This window comes from Channa argus, chromosome 11, assembly GCF_033026475.1.
Source record: "Channa argus isolate prfri chromosome 11, Channa argus male v1.0, whole genome shotgun sequence".
Taxonomy (NCBI): Eukaryota; Metazoa; Chordata; class Actinopteri; order Anabantiformes; family Channidae; genus Channa; species Channa argus.
This window is the reverse complement of record NC_090207.1, coordinates 2,593,227-2,612,918: the sequence shown is the minus strand read 5'-3', so window position 1 is coordinate 2,612,918 and position 19,692 is coordinate 2,593,227. Positions and strand designations below refer to the sequence as shown.

General features: G+C 38.6%; 1 protein-coding gene across 3 annotated transcripts in view; it reads left to right on the top strand.

The window, feature by feature from the left end:
- The window catches only part of fras1 (Fraser extracellular matrix complex subunit 1), a 219,048-nt gene that overhangs the window by 83,445 nt on the left and 115,911 nt on the right, over positions 1-19,692 (top strand). For all 3 annotated transcript variants that reach the window (XM_067521433.1, XM_067521432.1, XM_067521430.1), the window contains exons 11-13: positions 2,123-2,270; positions 9,909-10,052; positions 12,876-13,022. In XM_067521433.1, coding sequence (XP_067377534.1) covers positions 2,123-2,270; positions 9,909-10,052; positions 12,876-13,022 — 439 coding nt within the window. The remainder of the gene's footprint in view (positions 1-2,122; positions 2,271-9,908; positions 10,053-12,875; positions 13,023-19,692) is intronic.

Sequence of the window (19,692 nt, the reverse complement as noted above, 5' to 3'; positions counted from 1 at the left end):
CAAACAATCACATATATGAATTTTAATCCGGATATAAATATATAAATACAAAGTCTGAGAATTAAAGTTGCAGTGAGTCAGAGTAGATGTGGGCTATCGGATTACTTTGACTGTGTAACCTCTAACAAGAATCTCCTATTATTTCCTGTTCTGGCCCCACATCGTTAAGAGTGTTGTCTACTTTATTATATTGGAGATTCAGAATACAAAACAGGCATACTGTAATTTTTTCACATTTTCAGCTGGGGCAGTCAGCTTTGTAGACGCAGTGGAGAGAGAGCTACTTTGCTTTTCAGATGGATATTTCTTCGTCTCCCTGAGGAATTCATCTTACCAGCAATAAACAAAAACGGACTGATGCATGCACGCATGAGTGTCCTCACTTTTGTGTTTTGATGTTCGGAGAGGCCTGAAAGGTTAAAGTAGCAGTTTTGTGACTAGATGATTAGCGGTTTAAATTCCTGAGTGACAGTGAAGAGTCACAGCAGGGAAAGATGAGCCAGAAGATGGTACAGTCACACATGACAGCTGCATAGTTTTATATACAGTTCAGTGTCTTGTCTCTGGTCCAGTTTAGTTTGAATCATCATGTTGGATGTCATGGCCACTACACTTGACTCTTGTTTGGTGATAGAGAAATTGGTAGAGACAGAGTGAGAGAGATAAATACTTGAATAATTCAGGGACAAGGGTAAGGAAAGCAACACAAAAACACAAAACATACAAACTTACTGTAGCAACAATGCAACAATGGAAAGCAAGGATACACTGGATATAATGACAGAGAAGGTGAGTCAGAAAACACTCCACATACCCAATATAGAAATCAGCCATACAGTGAACGGATAAGTTAGTGGCATCAGTTCCAGCACGTAACTCCTACTGATTGTTGTTTTTAACATTTCACTGAGAAGATGTCAAACTGTTCATTTATTGACGATGACATATTTTAGTTGAATGCACTACAAGAAAGGCTGGAAAACTGCAGCTCAAACAAATGAGATGGACGCTTCATATAGTTGATGGAATTTACTTTCCTATACGTATCTGCAAACTCAGCCACACAATCTTTGTAATCCAGCTTGGATGTGTAATTCTTTCAATTAGTATGATAAATCCACATATCCTGTCTTAAGGCGATAACATATGTAAATAGTTATTTATTCTTATTTAGCCTCTTAGGCTATGTGATAAATATTAGGATATATAAAAATAATAATTATGTAGTTTTTTTTTTCCACGTGACTTTGATGATGCTCAGTTATTAGCATACGAAAATCTTAGTTTTATATGGTACTTTTTATAACAGTTCACTGATTCTTCTGGAGGGAAAACATCTGTGGATATGAAAAACAAAGATGTACCTAAGGTCACATTTGTCTGCTGCAGATTAGCTGTTACACCTAATTAACAGACTCTAAAGGTTAATTTTTTTTACAGGGCTGTGGGTTTTCTGATTCTTAAGCCCCTTTCGCACATGCTGTGGAATTCTGGTCCGAATTATGGGCGTGAGCTCGAGCACGCTGCTCTGTCTGGAATTGTCAGGAGGATTTAAAACAAGCGTTGATGTCGTTTCCATCCGTCAACAGTCAGTTTAATGATAGAACTTTTTTTTTGTGTGATGCACAGCTCAGATGTGCTGTAAACTAAACAATGTTTCCCACATGTATATGATTTTGAATGTCTTTAATTTTTTGATCTTTGACCTGTTACCAGCGGCTTGGGAAAAGTCTTCATTTATCTTTGATTTACTTTAAACTTTTCTGTTGACTGTCTGGCCCAGAAACAACTCGGTCAGTTCACTTATTTTGCTTTGAAAATGTATATACAAGTCAGGACTGTCAGGCTTTTTATAAATCTGACACATGCAACATATTAGCATTCAGTTTAGTGACTGTTTGTGTGTGTGTGCTTTCCTTTTAAATTTAGTTTCAGCTTCTTCAAAGTCTACGTTTTCTGTTCTTAGTGTTTTTAATATTCTGTCCGATCCTTGCAAATGTCTTTGCAGTCAAGCGAGAACTTTGGTGAACTAATTTCACTGGGTCTTGGTCTAATAAACAGTTTTTTTTTCTTGCCGCCTCTACTCCCATTCTCCGTTTCTCCACATTTCCTCTCTCTTCAGGACATGGCTCGATGGACCGATGGTGGTTGCAGGGAATGTGAATGCCGTGATGCCCAGGTGACTTGTTATCTGCGTTCCTGTCCCACCTGCCCACCAGGCACTTTGGCCCTCGCCCAGGAGGACCGATGCTGCCCAGAGTGTCGCCACGGTATGTTGCTGCAAAGCATGGTGGATCCAGCTGAGTGTCTGTCCCTTTTCTGACTTTCTTCTGCTCTGTCAAACCCTGTTGCTTTTTACATCTCTCACTTTGAGAGCACATACATCTCAAAAAGATTCAAGCCTCTGTATGTCACTTTGGGAGGTCAATGTCCTTCCTTATTTTAACATTGACGTACCTTTTATATAAAGCTCCAGGATCAATAATTCTGAGGCTGAAGGTCTTTTACCTTCAAGGAGAAAAAAACCCTCCAATGGTTTAAGACACTGGTAAATCTGTAATGATCAGTGAAGCTTGTTAAAATTTGGATGAAGTTGCATTTTACCTTTTTATTTCATCACATATTCTGCTCCACCCACGGGTTTTGTATGTTTATCAGAATGCCATGGGAATGTCCTGTTCAGTGAAGAACTTTTTACAGACCAAAAAATACAATACACTACTAAAAAGTATGTGAAATTCCTTAGTGTCTGCTGCCAAATTACACTGCATTTTCATGTATCCTATTATTCCATGGGTGTAGGACAGTCTTAGTCTGCCTTTTTTTATTAATTTGGCTTGCGTCCTACTTTTTAAACTGATATCCTTAATGTGCTCCTGAATGCATCCACATAGAAGCACAATCCATACTCTTCTTGTGCCAGTCCCCAGTCTGGATAAATACAGAGGATGGCGTCAGGAAGGTCCTCTGACGTAAAACACATGCCAAATCATAGTGGAGGGAGTGAGATGAAGTGATGCAGAGCATCCCCAGAGGTGAGAGAGTGGTGATTGGTGCAGATTTCAGTGGACATTTAGGTGAAGGGAACAGAGGTGACGAGAATGTGATGGGCAGGTTTGGTCTTCAGGACAGGAACGCAGGAGCTGCTTCCAGATGACTGGACCACGACAGCTAACGTGATCAGGGAGACAGGTGGGAGGGTACTCAGTGCGTCATCAGGAAAGAGGAAAGCGGACAAGGAGACTTGATGGTGGAATGAGGAAGTTCAGGAGTGTATACAGAGAAAGAGGTTAGCTAAGAAGAAGTGGGACACTGAGAGGACTGAAGAGAGTAGACAGGAGTACAGGGAGATACAGCGTAAGGTGAAGGTAGAGGTGGCAAAGGCCAAACAAAGAGCATATGAGGACTTGTTTGTTAGGTTGGACACTAAAGAGGGAGAGGTGGATTTGTACAGGTTCGCCAGACAAAGAGATGCAGATGGGAAGAATGTCCAGCAGGTTAGTGTGATTAAAGATAAGGATGGATAATTATTGACAGGTGCCAGGAGTGTGATGGGAAGATGGAAGGAGAACTTTGAAGAGTTGATGAATGAGGAAAATGAAAGGGAACAAAGAGTAGGAGAGGTGACTGTGTGGAGCAGGAAGTAGCAAAGATTCGATTTTCCCCCGTTTTGTCGTACACAGTGTATAAAAGTATTCCCTCTTTTGTTTCTTATCAACGAGCTTTAACTTGTTCATTCCATAACATAGTTACCTTGTTGTTGTTGAGTTGTCTATCACACATCATTAGATTTTCCTCCATGATTTTTGTATATTTCTGCAATACACCTTCTCTGCAGAGAAGCATTCCTGACACCATTCTCATATTGGGGATGCTGTGCTTGATTTTGATTAATCCCAAGCATAGCATCTAGTCTGATGACTAGAAACCTCAGTTTTGGCCTCATGAGAGCGAAGACGTTTCTTTCAGTCTACTTTAAAGTCTCCCAGATGCCTTCTGTGATAATTAAAATGGACTTTTAAATTAAAGGCTTTCACATTGCCTCTCTCTCCTGAAGCTTTGTCTGGTGAGCTCAGCGGTGAGCGCGTGGTGCCCGGACTTTTGCCCATGGGGCCTGGTCGGGCCCAGCTCGAAGAAACGGCTTGTATCCATCACCTTGTGGGTCGGATGTTATGTAAGCCAGGCAAGGCAGGGAGTCTGATCCAAGGCTTCATAAGCTGACTATGATTCAATGCTGAAAATAAAAAAAAAAAAAAAAACTGGGAAAACGTCCATCGGGGGTGAATACTTTTATAGGCACTGTACACCATTTGTCATTTCAATGTAAAATACATGGTTTGTGTTATATGGTGTACTTGTAATGGCAGCCTTGGCCCCAGTGAGGGCACATTTTAAAAAAAATTCTTACCCTCCTTGTCCTTCAACCTGTTTTCAACTGGAAATGCCACAAAAACCAAAGAATAATACTCTCAAAAACATTAAACTGAGGCTTTAAGCTAATTTCCCTCTGTGAGCCACACAGCCCTTATGATACACCTACCACCTGAGAAGCAAACAGTGAACCATCTGTCTTATCGACTGAAAAAAGGTCTGCCGTCTGTCAGCCGTTAGAGCTAAGAAACGTAGATAAATACCCCAAAAGGCAATTAAACTGTGGGATAACATTGTTTGTATTCATGAAGACTTATAATTAAGTTTGACTGCATGAATGAATAATTGCAGTTGGGCATGGGAGACATTTTTCATTGCACCATACAAATGGATTGTTTGAGATGACTATGGTTTTATGAAGCTGGACTGGATGAAGTTGTTTTGTTCACATTTTGCCTGTGTCTGTGTTGTCCCTCGGCAGCCTCTTAAGTTTTACTATTTGAAGCATTTGTCTGCAGCAGCATATTACAATATTTAAAAGCTGAAAACATTGTATATTCCAAGGCAATACACAGTCCAATTAGTCCAAGTAAACAGCAGGGGAAACCTGTAAAATGTAATATCCTGAAGAAGCCAGTTGTATTTGCATCTGAGGACCCATTGTGTTCGATTTGAAAAAAAAAAACTGATTTCCACTAAAAACATATGTTTAATTCACCACTTTGCTTATTAATGATATTCACAAGATGGTACAGTGGCTTTCCTGTTGCATTCACTTAATTTCCATCTCATTTAGCAAATTAGTTCTTGTAAATGAAGGCAGGTATTTTGTAATGGTGATGACAGTTTTATGGCACCTTGGAGTTCCAGGCCAACATTTAGTGTGGGGGTGTGGAGGTCTGCATAGTTGTCTTCATTATTAGTGATACACCTCCTGTAATAACACAAGTCTTTACATACAGTACAACCATCACGTCAATGTTTGAGGAGCTCATTTGAGTAGTGTTAGCAATGAATGCTGTCAATGGACATGTTTTGCTTGAAATGTGAAGGACCATCATAGTCTAGGTAATGTTAAATCCCACTTTCCATCTTTTGTCTATACAAATGGTGAGTCTTCCACAGTACGAAGGTAAAACCTAAGGTAGCTAGCCTGGACAAGTTGTTTACTGGACGGATAATATCAGATTACGATGTTTCTTGTGTGTTGAACATTGAAGTGTGAAAATGGAAAGACACTGAAAATGTTAAAAGAACTTCCACCATAGCAAAACAACATTCCTTCTTGGCAGGTTCATAGCTAGCAGGCTGGGAACATCATGTACCAGTGAGCTCTACAGTAAAAAGAGGGAAATGTTTAACTTTTTCTTTCTTTTCCTCGGAGCATGTACACTCTTTGGCCCTTTTTAATCTTTACTTTTTCCTCGAGGCTTGTGAAAAGTAAGCAGTGCCTGAAGTGTTTGCAGATCCTAATGAACAAAACTGAGTGAGGAATGAAATTGAAAGCCCTTCACTCAGACTTACGTGACCCTAAAGAATCATTTCCCACAACTGCAGACTAAAACAGTTTCTGTTCACCTTCTCGTTTTTCTTTCTCTCTTTATTGTCGTCTCACTCCCATTTGCCTCTTTCTGTTCTTAACAGCTTCTTCTCCTCTCTGCCTGTCTCTCATAGTATAGTGTTGGAAAGAAAATGTTGGCACTGGAAAGAGAATCGTCATATACACCGTTTCTCTCTAAGTGTCTTTCTGGATGTTAATGAGTGTGTGCTGTTGCTTTTATTCGGTGTTAATACTTGGTTTGACTTGTTCATGTGTAATTTTCATACTGAGTCATTTTCTTTTGTGCCGGAGTTAAAAAAAATTACATTTATTCGTGTAATATCTTTATTCACACTTACATTGCATGTATTTGTGTGTGCAGTAATGGTCTTTGTACCTCCTTGACGGCACCATGATGTATATACAGTATGCAAAAATATGATTCAACCACCATTTCACCACTTTACTTTACCTTTACATACTGCTCCGAGAAGCAGTCTTTTCACTTGTTAACCCCGCATCAACGTGTCTACCTGGCTAAACATACAAAAAAGTGGAATAAAACAAACATATGCTCTCTTTCTTGTTCCCTTTTCCAACTCGGACTGTAAATCTTCTTTTAAACCTATTAATCACTGCTGTCTGTAGGCTCAGAGGCCAGTGGCCTCTCCTCTCATTGGCTAGTTTACACCCCAGGACCATGATTAGGAGTCGTGCTGTGTTCAGGTCTCATGGGAACCACTGTACTGTGAGCTTCCTACTGTACTTCCCCTCTTCTTCTTCTGTCTGACCCAGATGAGTCTTAGCATATGCTGTGGGAATTATTGTTTTGTGCCGAAATGTACGGCACATTTAGAGTTGTAGAATTTTTGAGCCAGTGCCTTGTTAATATTTACTGACGGTCTACTTTTAAAATTGTGTGCTGCTCTGATTTTGATATTTAAGAGAGGTTTTCATTGGTGCATTTTTACTTTGTTACTTAGCTGCCAACACGTAAAAAAGTGGTGCTAATACATGCTCTTTTTTTTTTTTTTTATATGCTACTATTTACCAAACCACAATTATCATAAAAAAAATAATTTATACTTTGTGCCAAAGAGTGTTAGTGCTCATGGTTTCAATAATCCCTCCTTGTGGTGGGACTGTAACTTTTGAGTGTGATACCTTCTGGGCCTCAGAAGCCTAATTAGTACTTCCAGATCCAACACACACTCATTCCAGTGAGGTAATTCCCCCACCATTATTTCATCAAGTTTAATCAACAAAGTTTGAAAGGATTAAATACATTTTATCCTATTAGTAAATAGTTCACTGTCTCCTCATTGGGAATGAAGTATCACCAGTCATATTTTAGTGATTGTTGGTTGTTACTGGTAAATGTCCAGTAAAGTAATGTTCAAAGTAACTGTGGCAGAGGGCACATTCAAATTGGCTGGTGACTTTTTTTTCTCTTTTACTTTTCTAATGGCGTTGGTTGACAACGTTCCTGCCAAATATTAGCCCATCACACAGTGGTAATTTTCTCATGTGGCGTTTGTTGTAATGAGATGGAGCTGTGCAGGTAATTGCGCCTGAATCCCCACCTCTGGTTCCATTGTTTTCATGCAACTTTAATCACGGCTGCAATTTTTAATTTTGTGCTTCAGGAAATCTGGCTTGCTATGCTTGCGAGGAAATTAAAGTACAGTGTGTCAGCATCAAGGCAGCCTTCTGTAAACAACGCCTTGTATCAAAGAGTGTGATTGCTAAACTTGTATTGTAATGTGGCTTCATCCTCGAGGGGAAATCCAATTCTGGTTCACTCTGTTGTTGGAAGTAAACAAAAAATTATCTTGTCACTAGTCAGGAGAAGTTTTTGTATTAAATATATACTCATTTGTTTCCTCTGTTTAACATTGAGGAGTGTCTTGTCTGGTGAAAGGCCTGAACTGTGAATACCAGGATATATGCAAGGCTGCTAAATTACCACTAGCTGACGCATTAGCCACATCTGAATAGAGAGATAAACACTTGAATGATGTTCGTATTTGCCAGTAAGCCTGTCAGTGGGCATGAACATGCACCGATAAGCATCTCATTCTTCCACTTTTCCCTCTCCCCTCCCTCCTCTTCATGCTCTAGATGTTTGCACATAACTCCAGTTTTTCTCTCAGATCCTCTGTGTCTGTGTAAGATGGGGGGGGAAATGACGGGATGAAAAGTATGGTAAAAATGAGAATGAATGGCAGAAAAAAGAGAGATGGAGACACTTTCAACATTTTGTTCTGGGTTACTGACACTGTTATTTGCCATTAAGGTTATAGATTTGCTCCCATCTTTTTCATGTTCTCATCTTCTCCTACTCCTTTTTTTCCCCTTTCCACTTTTTCAGTCTCTTATAATTTGTCCTATGTCTTCTCCTTGTCTTGTCTTATATATTCAGTTCAATTTTTTCTCTCTCTCACCCTTTGCCTTGCTCTTCCTGTTCTGCAATTGTCACATTAATCAGATCCCCCAGTCACATTTCTACAAGCAGCAAGCACTTTATTTGCTCAATACATTCACGTAATGAATTGAGCAATCACAGTGCAATCAAGTGCAAGCAGTCTGCATATTGTTTGACAAGAAGCTGCGTGCTTTCGCTTGTTCTGCAATCCAGATTCGATGAGTATTATTGCTGTCATGCCTGTTTCGGTCGTTCCAGATGCTTACAGGGTGGTGAGAGGGAGTTGTGCTCCTTTATTTTAGACTTTGAAAAACTGGGTAACTTCCAAACCAGTGTAGAGGATATCAAAGGCTTGACTGATGCAGGGTTGTGTTTTTTTTCTACCATCTAGTTTCATAAATTCACTGTAATCAATGATGAATTTTAGCTGCTTTACTTCATAGTAAACTAGAGGGAAACACACTGATTATGCCTTCACAACTATCCTAAGTTAGAAAACAGAAGAACAACTTTAACAAACCCAGGAGGAGCATTGTTTGTGGGTCACAATGGTTATTCAGGGAAAGTCATGGAAAAGTTTATACCATTCAATAAGAGATACTTACCCACAGTGTTTTGTTTCCTTAAAATTCATATTTACTTATTTCTTTTGACCTTGTACACTTACGGATGTATCACAGCAATAATAATAATAAGTCTTCATTAAAGGTTTTAAAGAGCATCTTTAAAAGTTACGGTACCTTTTTCAAACCAGTTAATTAGATTAGATTACTCCCTACACTGTTGCACAAAATCTGTGTGTGTGGGGTATCCACACCGTAGTTGTGTTTATTATATTCTAGCAGTAAATGATTAATTGGCTGCTTAGACAGAGGGCTTTTTGTTAGGGCATGAGATCTTGCTATGTCAGCGCCAGAAAATGAAAGAAAGTGTCCCACAATGGCACCAAGGATGCATGAGATTGACACAGTTATGCCGAGGACTTCAAGTATTGATGCAATACCAATGAAATACTAATACTTAAATTAATGGGTACTGTCAACTCCAAAATTAAAGTGCTTTACTTGTTTCTTAAGATTTATGTCACGGAAATTCTGTTTACACTTGGGATTTCTCAGCGAATAGTTACTTTTAAGTGCAGTTAAATGAAAGAAACAAGTTGTTTGGTGAGGGCTGGACCAAGTGGGAATCATTGTGGGCAGCGAAAGCACTTAAACACATTCAAAAACTTTTCAAAACCATTACCGGTTTGACCAAATGCCATGAACGGAATTTGATTAAAATGTTATTTTTGTTTGTGTGGACATGTGTAGTTTTGCTATATGAAAGTCATCTGCCCTCTTAACTGAATCTCTGATTTTGATTTTTCAGATTCAAATCTGTGAAATTAAATTTGCATGAAAGTGAAAGTCAAAATGTGTGTGCTAGTGACTGAGATTACTTCTATAATCTTCCAACAATTTCTGTCCAGATTTCCATAAATCGGTGATCAGAGTGTGTGTATACAGGACGTCTTTCTATTGGTTTTTTCACCCAGTACATTATATTAAAAATGAAATGTTTGTTTTTCAGTCCAGTGCCATGCAGACTGTTTGGCGTGTTTGGGAACTCCTGACTACTGTGAAAGCTGCAAGGACCCAAAGGCCCTTCTCCACCTTGGCCACTGCCTGTCTGTCTGTCCAGCTGGTTACTATGCAGAGGGAAGAGTATGTGCAGGTAGGACTTATATACTACAGACAAATCTCCTAAAATGACCATGCAGTGACAATACTAGTGAAAATGAAAACTGTCACACTTAAACATAACTGCCTAATGTTGTTTAATGCTACTTGTTAACAGATCATTAAACTGTTAACAGTGATGCTGAAAATCAATGGGAAAAAGAAAATATTCTCTTTTGGGGAGCAAAACTTAGTGACTTATAACACATGAAATCAGTGTATGTACGGCAATCAGCAAAACCTTTCAGTGATTTCAGTGGGATTCCTGGTGTCTGCTAAGGATAAACAAAAGACCGAAGGAAGATCAGCTTACTTCTCTATTGATGGCTCCCGTAATTTAGATTGTACGAAGCTCTGCGGAGGTTCTTTGAATCACTTTCAGTAAATACTATATTTAACAGGCTGCATGTGTCTAGATTCAGATATTCCAGCTTCATAAGAAATCCACATTCTGAATCTAACCTGCAGAAAGATATTTATTGAACATTATAAAGAATAACTACTGTAGATTTAAGATCATCTTTATCTATCTGTCGCTGATAACAACCTTTGGCTTAAGGAAATGTTTGGAAAAGTCAAGGGGCATCAGCATCGCAGCTAGCACACATAAAATTTTAGGACTGCACTAGTGTCTCCATCTAACTTGATTGCTTGTCTGTAGCCTGTATCCAAGGTGATGTTTGTAATCGGCCTGTGTACCTGTTCACTGTCGCAATAAACTTCCTTGTTACCAGTGATGCCACCTTGACTCTGACCGCTGACCTGCAACAGCTGTAATCTTCTTAACATTTTATTTTATTATTTTTATTTATTTTAACATTTCAATTTTAGCTATCCACTGTCCCATTTCGATTACCCGTTCTCCTCGTGAGCCCGACACTCACTGCCTGTGACCGTTCATGAAGCTGTAAACACCGAATGCTTAGAAATGTGAAAGCTATCAAGCTCTGTTAAAGTTATTACTTTGAAGCCTAGCTGCTAATGCTGCCGGGGAAGTCTTTTAGCAGCATTTCCACACTTATACTCTTTTTGTATGAAAATAAAGACGTCTGCTTGGGTCCAAAATGTGCAAAGTTTGTATAGATTTAGTCAGTGTTACAGTAACTGTTCAAACTGGAACATTATTCTATCTTCCAGCAGGGTTTTGTGTCCAAAAGTCAGCACCAGCACTGTAAAGCAAAAATAGTGCACAACGAAAAATAGTCAGAAGTAAACAATAACAATGAAGAGACATAACAGCATTACAAAGAAAGTTATTATATTCAGATCACACTTCTCTCAAAACAATAACCCAAATTACATTTGAGATTTTGGATCCGCATATTGTAAATTGCCATAATAAGTGAATGTCTTATTTGCTGTAGTTTTTCGAACACAGTTGAACAGTACATTACCAGCAGATCGGTGCAGGTTTAAAATAAAATTTGCAGCTCGCTATTGTCATTAAAATTAAACTAAGGATGAAAATGCTGATATATTGTGTTATTTCCAAATATCCAGTTTTACAATTGGGCATTTAATAGTAATTCTGTCTCCCATAGACATATACACCACATTGAAGTTTGTTGCAACGGGATCCCTCTACTACTACAGACCATCCAAACATGATACAGTACATGTGTGCAAGCAAAGCCAAAGCTGGGAGCCTGAACCCACATTGTGGATAAGATGATCTCTCCCACTTCTCTCTTAGACCTTTCATCTTTCTTGACATCTCTTTTTGCCTCGAGTCTGTCAATCTCCTTATCTTTTTTCTCTCTCGTTTCCCCTACTCCTATCTTCTTTCCTTGTTTTATCCCCGTCTCTGTGGGTGGCTACAAGGTTCATCACAGATTTAGTTCCTTTCTATTCAGTAATCTGGAGATTTTTCATTAAAAAACCTCTGAAGTCTCCTCAGTGCATTTTTATTTTCTCTCGTTCCATATGTACTGGTTTCATTATTATGTTTATGGAGATGTCTTTAAGTAGATTACATTGCACCAAACTGAGAAACATCATTGTCTAGCTGACAAAGTGAAAGATCTTTACTAGCATACTATAGCGCGTGTTTAATCAGAATGTTTGGATGGAACAATGAATTCATTATTTCTCTGTGTAATATATTTCGTCTCAGTGGATGCATTACTAAAATTAATCTGCAAAAGTTTTTGTTTTTGTTCTACATTTAGAGCAAAGATTAATTATTCAGAGAAGTTGTATTAGAATAGTTTTAGACTTTTTTAATACATTTTGCAGGTCTTAGATGACTTTGTTGTGGGTGGTGAAGGGATTAAACTAGCAAAAACGTTTTTATTCTCGTGTTTTTTTTTTTTTTTGTTAACCGCACCTTGCATCACATAGGTAGGTGTAAGCAAACTACATATAATCCACTTTAAATAGGAAAGAGTTTTAAACTTGGTGATAGCAGTACTGAGTCCAAATGGGAAGCAGAGAGAAATGTCAGATTTGTTTACAGAGATTTAAAAAAAATAAGATCTAAGGGAGTCCGACAGATTCCAGGGGCACGTTTGCTGTTACTTTATGCCATGTTCTAACTACGCAAAACAATTTTATATGGTTAGATGTTCACTTTGTCAAATTATACAATAAATCTCATTGGGAACATTCAGGGGTGTTTTATCACCCAGCAGTTTAAATGTGATGCTACTGTACTGGCTTCACTTCAGATGAACTGCACATCCAGGTTCTTTAGTCCCGTTACCCTTTAACTATTGGTGGGTTTAGCATTGGCCATTAGTCCTTTAGAATAATCAAAGCTCAGATGAGAAGAGGAAATGCATTTTTAGGTGAAACTCACTCTCTCCTTTCCCCCACACAGCCTGCCAGTCGTCCTGTGCCACCTGTTCCAGTAGGTGGGAGTGCCAGTCCTGTGGCTCCCAGCTGCCCCTGCTGAGCACTGATGGCGACCAGTGCCTAGCTACCTGTCCACCTGGTTCCTACCAGCGTGACCACACACACTGTCACCGTGAGTATCACAGGATGTCATGTGACTTAATGTTCCACCTGGATGCCATTACAGAGGTCAAAGTAGCGTTTTGCTGCGTCTACCTCCAATTCAAGGAGCTTTGGTAGTGAGAGGCCAAGCTATTGGTCATATTTATTGAGTTTTCTCAATCAATAAGATTAATAAAATTAGGTTAGATTTGATTACTCTTGTTAGTTAGAAGGTTGTATTTGTCACAATTATTGTTAAACCTTTAATTTAAACATTCCCCATTCAGTTACTTGAAAAGGTGATAAACAGTATAGCTTGTACAACTTATACAAAGTCTCTTTTCTTTCTGGTCCATGTTTCTAGTTTGTCTTTCTAGTCTTTCCTTTATGCGAAGTCAAAATCCAAACATCTTTCAGTCGACAGCTCTCAACCTCTTGGCACAGTGGCCAAAAGTGCAATCACAGTTCAGCAAACAAGCAGTTTAACAGTGGGACACCTCACTTGCCACATCAGTGTTTTTGGAGACTCTAATAAACTCTGCATGACTTGTTTTCACTGAATTGGTTATCAGAATTACTTTTGAGTAGATACTGACTGAACATATGACAAAACAGAAAGCTCTCTCTAGGGTCCAAGTTTTATTGCTTCAGTATTGTGGCTCTGCTGACTAAGTCCTTAGAAAAAGCCAAAGAAAGATGTTGTTTGGAAGCACAGCAGCGACCAAATGTGCTCACATATTTTAGAGATTGTAGAAGTCTTACTTTTTATTGTGTAGCTGCTGAACTGTTGATGCACTTTGGCTCAATCTCCCTGGCGATGATTGTTTGGAAAAGTTTTTCGAGCAGTATTTCAAATTTCAATACGTTTGCATCTGTCTACGTGTCTGCAAATGTTCCTCTCCTTTCTTTCACTCCTTTATGTATTAGCACTGTTTTTCGAAAGAAGGTTCAGAAAGTCAATTAGCCCATTGATTTAGAATTGAAAATTAAATTGACTTAAAAATTGCACTCTTTTGATTTGGCTTTTATAAAGTTTTTGGTTTTATTGTTATTTCACTCAGCTGAAGCTGAATACTGAGTACTGCTGCATTATGTTATGCTCTCTTTTTCCTGTCAATCAGTTGACACCCACAGAAAAAAACTGAAAGGCTCTGCCAGGAAATAATCCCTTTTTTAAAAACAAAAACAAAGGGCTTTATTGTCAAATCCATTACTTATTTATTTCTGATGCCTTGAGTCGTTGGCACAGTAGTTAATTTTAAGCTATGTAGCGAGAAAAAAGGGAATATTTTAGGAATGATTAAAACACTAATTATAAGTCAAATAAGTAAACTTTTTGACATGATGAGTGGGAATATAAAGTCTTTTCTCTAGAAAGGCTTTTTTTTCATGTCTACCAACACTTTTACATGTTTTACATGTCAGTAGTGGAAATGATTAATTGCAGCTTTATTGTGTAGAAGTTACATGAAGTACTGTTTGATTTATTTTAGGTTGACCGCAGCGTACAATATGTACATTAACCATTTAAAGGCAGCAAGATTGTGTAGTTTTCTATTTTTGTTATTGTGTCAGGTTTGGCAACATAAGCCAGTCACAGCCCACCACCTTCTACTGGTTGCATGACATAGGTAGATGATTGATAAGACTATTGACACACATCTTTCTGACTTTGTTTCACCAGCAGTCTGCAGTTACACAGACCCATTTGCAGCAAAATGTGATACACTTTGTGCAGAGACAGTAGAAGTACACATACGGAATACAAACGCAATATTTTTACTTTAGTAAATGTACAAAGCAGATTATTTATAGTTTAGATAAGTGCAAACATATAAATATTCTCCTAAGAAAACAATTTTAAACAATATTAAAATTATCAGATGGCCATAATGTTGTGGCTGGTTGATATTTATGATCATGGAATGAAATGAGAAATTGTCATGCATGATACTCATTTTTGTTTCTTAATCCTTACGTTTGTTCCAGCTAATCCCAGGATTATCCCGGCTGATGCTGCGTACTCTGATCCTAGCATTAGTCTATTTGTTATGATAGTAGAGAAAATGTGACTGTCGTATAAATGTAAATGTCATATAAGATCCAAACTTTTAGCAACGTAGAGATGCATTCTGTGCACTTACACATGCTCTTATTTTATAAAATATCTGCAGTCTTTGCAGGACCTAAAACCAGTAGGAGGAGCTAGACCATCCTACTACTAATAAATTCACATCTACATTGAGTGTTACTCCACCAGTGTCTCTGAATGCCTCCAAAGCCTGGACCAATAAATAAAATTGTGGCCCAGTGAGCTAAACCCCTGTGGGCTGGTTAATATACCCCGAACAGTGCTGCGAGTGGGGAAGACCTGCTGTGACTTCTGGGGATGACGGGTGCAAATACAGGGAGAGTGGATGGGAGAGGGGGGTTGTGGGTGGGTGAGAGTGCAGAGAGTTACCACAATGTGATTACAGTCAGGCCGTTTCTGCAGTCCAATTTCACACCTTAATGAATATTGTCAGGAGGATTGAAATTCCAGACCTCCCAGTGCACAAGGATATACAGCAGGAGCCATTGCAGCTTTGTTTGATCGTGCTTCCATCCATTCAGCCTCCTGCACTGTACACAGTACTGTATAAACCCATATTATACAAACCACTTCTTGCATTTATGCTGCCTCTGTCCTGCTTTAATGCCATATACACCAACATCATCCACTGCAGGATTCTTCTTCCATGTATTGCTGCAGATATTTAATTCCCAAAATGAGGCACAGTAAAAACAAATGAATACAGTGGCAGCAGTTGCACACGACATCCCCTGCCATGCATTTATTCCACATCCATCCAGGTTTAATTCTGCAGAAAATGCCGTCTTCCGTGCAAGACGCAGCCAACTAGTTAGCGGACCGTTTCTTTTAACTTCCAGCTGACTTCCAGCTGAGTTTAATGAGAGCAAAACCTCCTCTTCGCTTTCCCAAGCAGTTTCTTTCTGGGGACAAAAGACAAGAGAGCAGCAGGAGACAGTGGGAGTCACTGTGGCCACACATCAGTAGGAGCTTAGGTCAAGGCTATTAGAGGAGGTTTAGCCTGAGTGAACTCTTGTTTGTCGAAAAAACATTAAATAAATGAGAGAGGATGTTGAAGACAAGGCAAAGAAGATGGGAGTACAGTAGTAGAACACAGCAGTAATGAGGGTGTGAGGTGATTAGAAGGTGCTGGAGATGTTTATGCTGGATTGTAGCACTTCTTGGCAAAGGACCAGGACCACCCAGAGCTAAGTGCATTGTTTCAGACCTCCCTGGTATTTTAACGCGTCCTACTCATTATAAAAGGTTTAACTGCATCTATTCTGTCTGCTTATATTCTTAGGTGGCTTGTTGTATTTATGGGAATGAGCCCAACCCATCTTCTGCTTTCTTTCTAATGGCTTTGTGAGTTAAGACACATTTTGCATGTTGCTCTTGCTCTGTGGGTTCTGACTAGATGGCAAAAGGGGAAAAAAAAAAAAACGCGGGCCTGCTTGTAATGTACAATACATGTGTAACCTATAGCCCTTTCATTTTAGTTCATTTTAAAACACACCTACTATTTTTAAGTGTAAAACCTGATTATTTTCAATACACAGTCAGTAAGAAAGTATAGACACTTCGATCTTATGTTTCAGAGGACTTGTGCAATCTGTTTCTTTGATAACTTTAACCCAAATTGGCTGTACATCAGAGCCTTGCTATACAGACAAAAATGGAAGGAATAGTGATGATAGAAATGAAATAACATATCACAGAAACATTCAGTACCTTTGATAGATGCAGCTTAGCAATCAGTCCTTTTTACAACCAAATTCAAAACAAGTTGGGATGATGTGTAGAACATGAATAAAAACACAATGCAATGACTCACAGATTTCATCAACAAATATTCTATTCACAATAGAAAATAAACAACATATCAGATGTTGAAAGTGAAACATTTTACCGTTTCATAGAAAATATTAGCTGATTTTGAATTTGATGGCAGGAACACATCTCGAAAAAGTTGCAAGAGGCGCAACAAAAGGCTGGAAAAGTAATACAAGTGAAACAGAAAAACAAAGGGAGGAACATTTAATAACTTTTCATAATAATAAAACATTTAATAATTTTCATTTGAACCTAAGCTGCAAATACAATTACGTTTTCACAGAACTGAGTCAGACACTGACTTATGTCCAATGCAACATATTGTATTTTAAAGGAACGGAGCTTTGCATTTATATGAAGGCACCAAGCTGCAAGGAGGTGGTTGGAAAGGTTGGTAAGTGAGCAGAAAACTGTCCCACTGTAGACCTGAGTTGGAATCCAGACTGTTTGGTTAAAGGGGGGCAAACACAGAACGTAGTTTCTATTCATGTTGACTTCAGTGCTGTTGTACTTGTATCGTATTTGACCATCTCATTCTCACTTCACCTGCCAAAAGCTTTAGAGAGAACTATGAAACCTGTAGGGATTCCTAGCTGTTTTGGTTCGGCATGATTTTCACAGCTCTGAGTCTCAAGACTTCACTCACTGGAATCTTAGGAAAACCGGGAGCCATTTATTCTGTTATAGCTTAAGTTAACTTAGTTGCTTTCATTTTCAGAGTGGCAGTCAGACAGCAGGGCAATCATGACAAAAGCAGCATTTTACTGGCTCCCTTCTCCTGTTTTCTAAATTAAAAACCAGTAACATTAAGGTATAAGCATATTTGTGGCCAATGTGGAAGAGCTGTTTTTCCTCCTCCATGTTTGCTGAGCTGCTTCTACAGTTTGGCTTCACCCAAGAGAACAAATGAAGATAAAATGTTCCTCCTTGGTGTTTGGAAGTTGAAAGGAACTAGCTAGTTAGATTTCTTTGCAATACTGCCTTTGTTGTCTCTGTATCAGTTCTGGTTTGTTTGTTTCTCTCTCTCTCTCTCTATGTGTATATATATATATATATGCTTTTTACTATAAGTGACCAGGTATCATCATAACAGAAAAACTTTCACATTGAAACTTTGTTCCATTTCTATTTCCATTCCAATAGCTCCTATATATATATATATATATATATATATATATATATATATATATATATATATATATATATATATATATATATATATATATATATATATATATATATATATATATATATATATATATATATATATATATATATATATATATATATATATATATATATATATATATATTGTTTTTCTTGGTTCCATTTTCTCTTTTCAAGGCTGCTTTCTCTGCACTCAGTTTAATTGGCGAATCTCTCATCCCATCTTGTTTTATCACTCAAGGTTTGAGGGGATGTGTAGCGCGGCAATGCAGTAATCGTGTGTCCCTGCTTGTCCCAGGAGGACAGAGAGCGAAGATTATCCGCTGCACCGTGTGACTGTGCATTCATCTCAACCACCCTGGTTTATGCAGAGTAGGCTTTAGAGGAGGTTTTTTGGCAACTGGCCTGCTAGGATTACATTTGCTGATAACTTTACGCTTCAGGCTGCACAGAAAAATAAATTGCTTTCCTGCGAGGGGCAAGGTAAAGGACGTGTAATCCCCTTGTTGGCTATAACCATTTTGGGGGTGGTGGGGGGGCTATGTCTGTGTTTAGTGTCTCCATCATAGAGAAATAGTATATACACAGAAGTCCCATGTTGTATAGAATGATGGCGTCTTTTGTCTTTTACCTCCTATGTAAGATGGATATTTTTTTTAAATATCAGTTGAAAGGGACAGGGGTTACATTTAAACATTTTTTTTCCCTAAAATTTTGTATTTTGCTTTGGAAGACTGATGCACTACTGCAGATGTTCAGTGAGAAAATGATGGCAAAACAGATGCCAAAGAAATTCCTGTGCGCAAAGTCTGTATTCAGCAGTTATTTTATTTCGAATCAAAGCATCATGGGCACAATCTGGGTCTTGAGAAGAAGAGGACAGCTAGAAAGAGAGACATTAAAATTGAACAAGGGTGTAGAACAGATGAATCACAGATTGAGAGAAAGAACCAGAAACACTCAAGCAAAGAGAAAGAGAAATGACAAGAAATCCAGTGTGAAACTGAGTAGCCAGAGGGCTGAGGGAAGAAAGAGCCTAGGACAGAGAAAAGAGTGTCATGGCAAGAGACGGAAAGAGGTGCACATCTTCAGAAACTGAAAGAGAAGATCGACAGGGAGATGATGGCAAGGAAATAGGAAAAGCTTGAAGAGCATACAAATTGAAAAGTAGGGCAGGAAACCATTTCACCTGTCAATCTAACTGTCACAGTGGAAGCAAGTTCCATTGTTCACCTGCAAGTTTACAGAACTGAAGAAATCTTACTCTCCTGTAACCTTGGGATGCCCGGAGATTTCAGTAGTTTATCCTTCAACCGTCTCATTGCAACTTAATGAACCTAGGTTTTATTTTTGCATGTAACAGCCTTCTAACTACAGTTTGTGTAAACACTTCTGCCATCCACATTTCAGCCCTTAATGTAACATTTTGGATGGATTTTCTATCTCCCAGGCAGCTGTGGCTTTGAATGCATGTCAGTGCAATATAAAAAATAACTTTCAGAGACTTGAGACTTGCCCCAGACAGGTAATCCATCACGGACAGGATTTCGACCAACTTTGTCACTTTGCATTTATTTTACACTGGGCTGTTCTAAAAACCTTGTTGGTTTTGAGTTCTTTAGGGAAATTC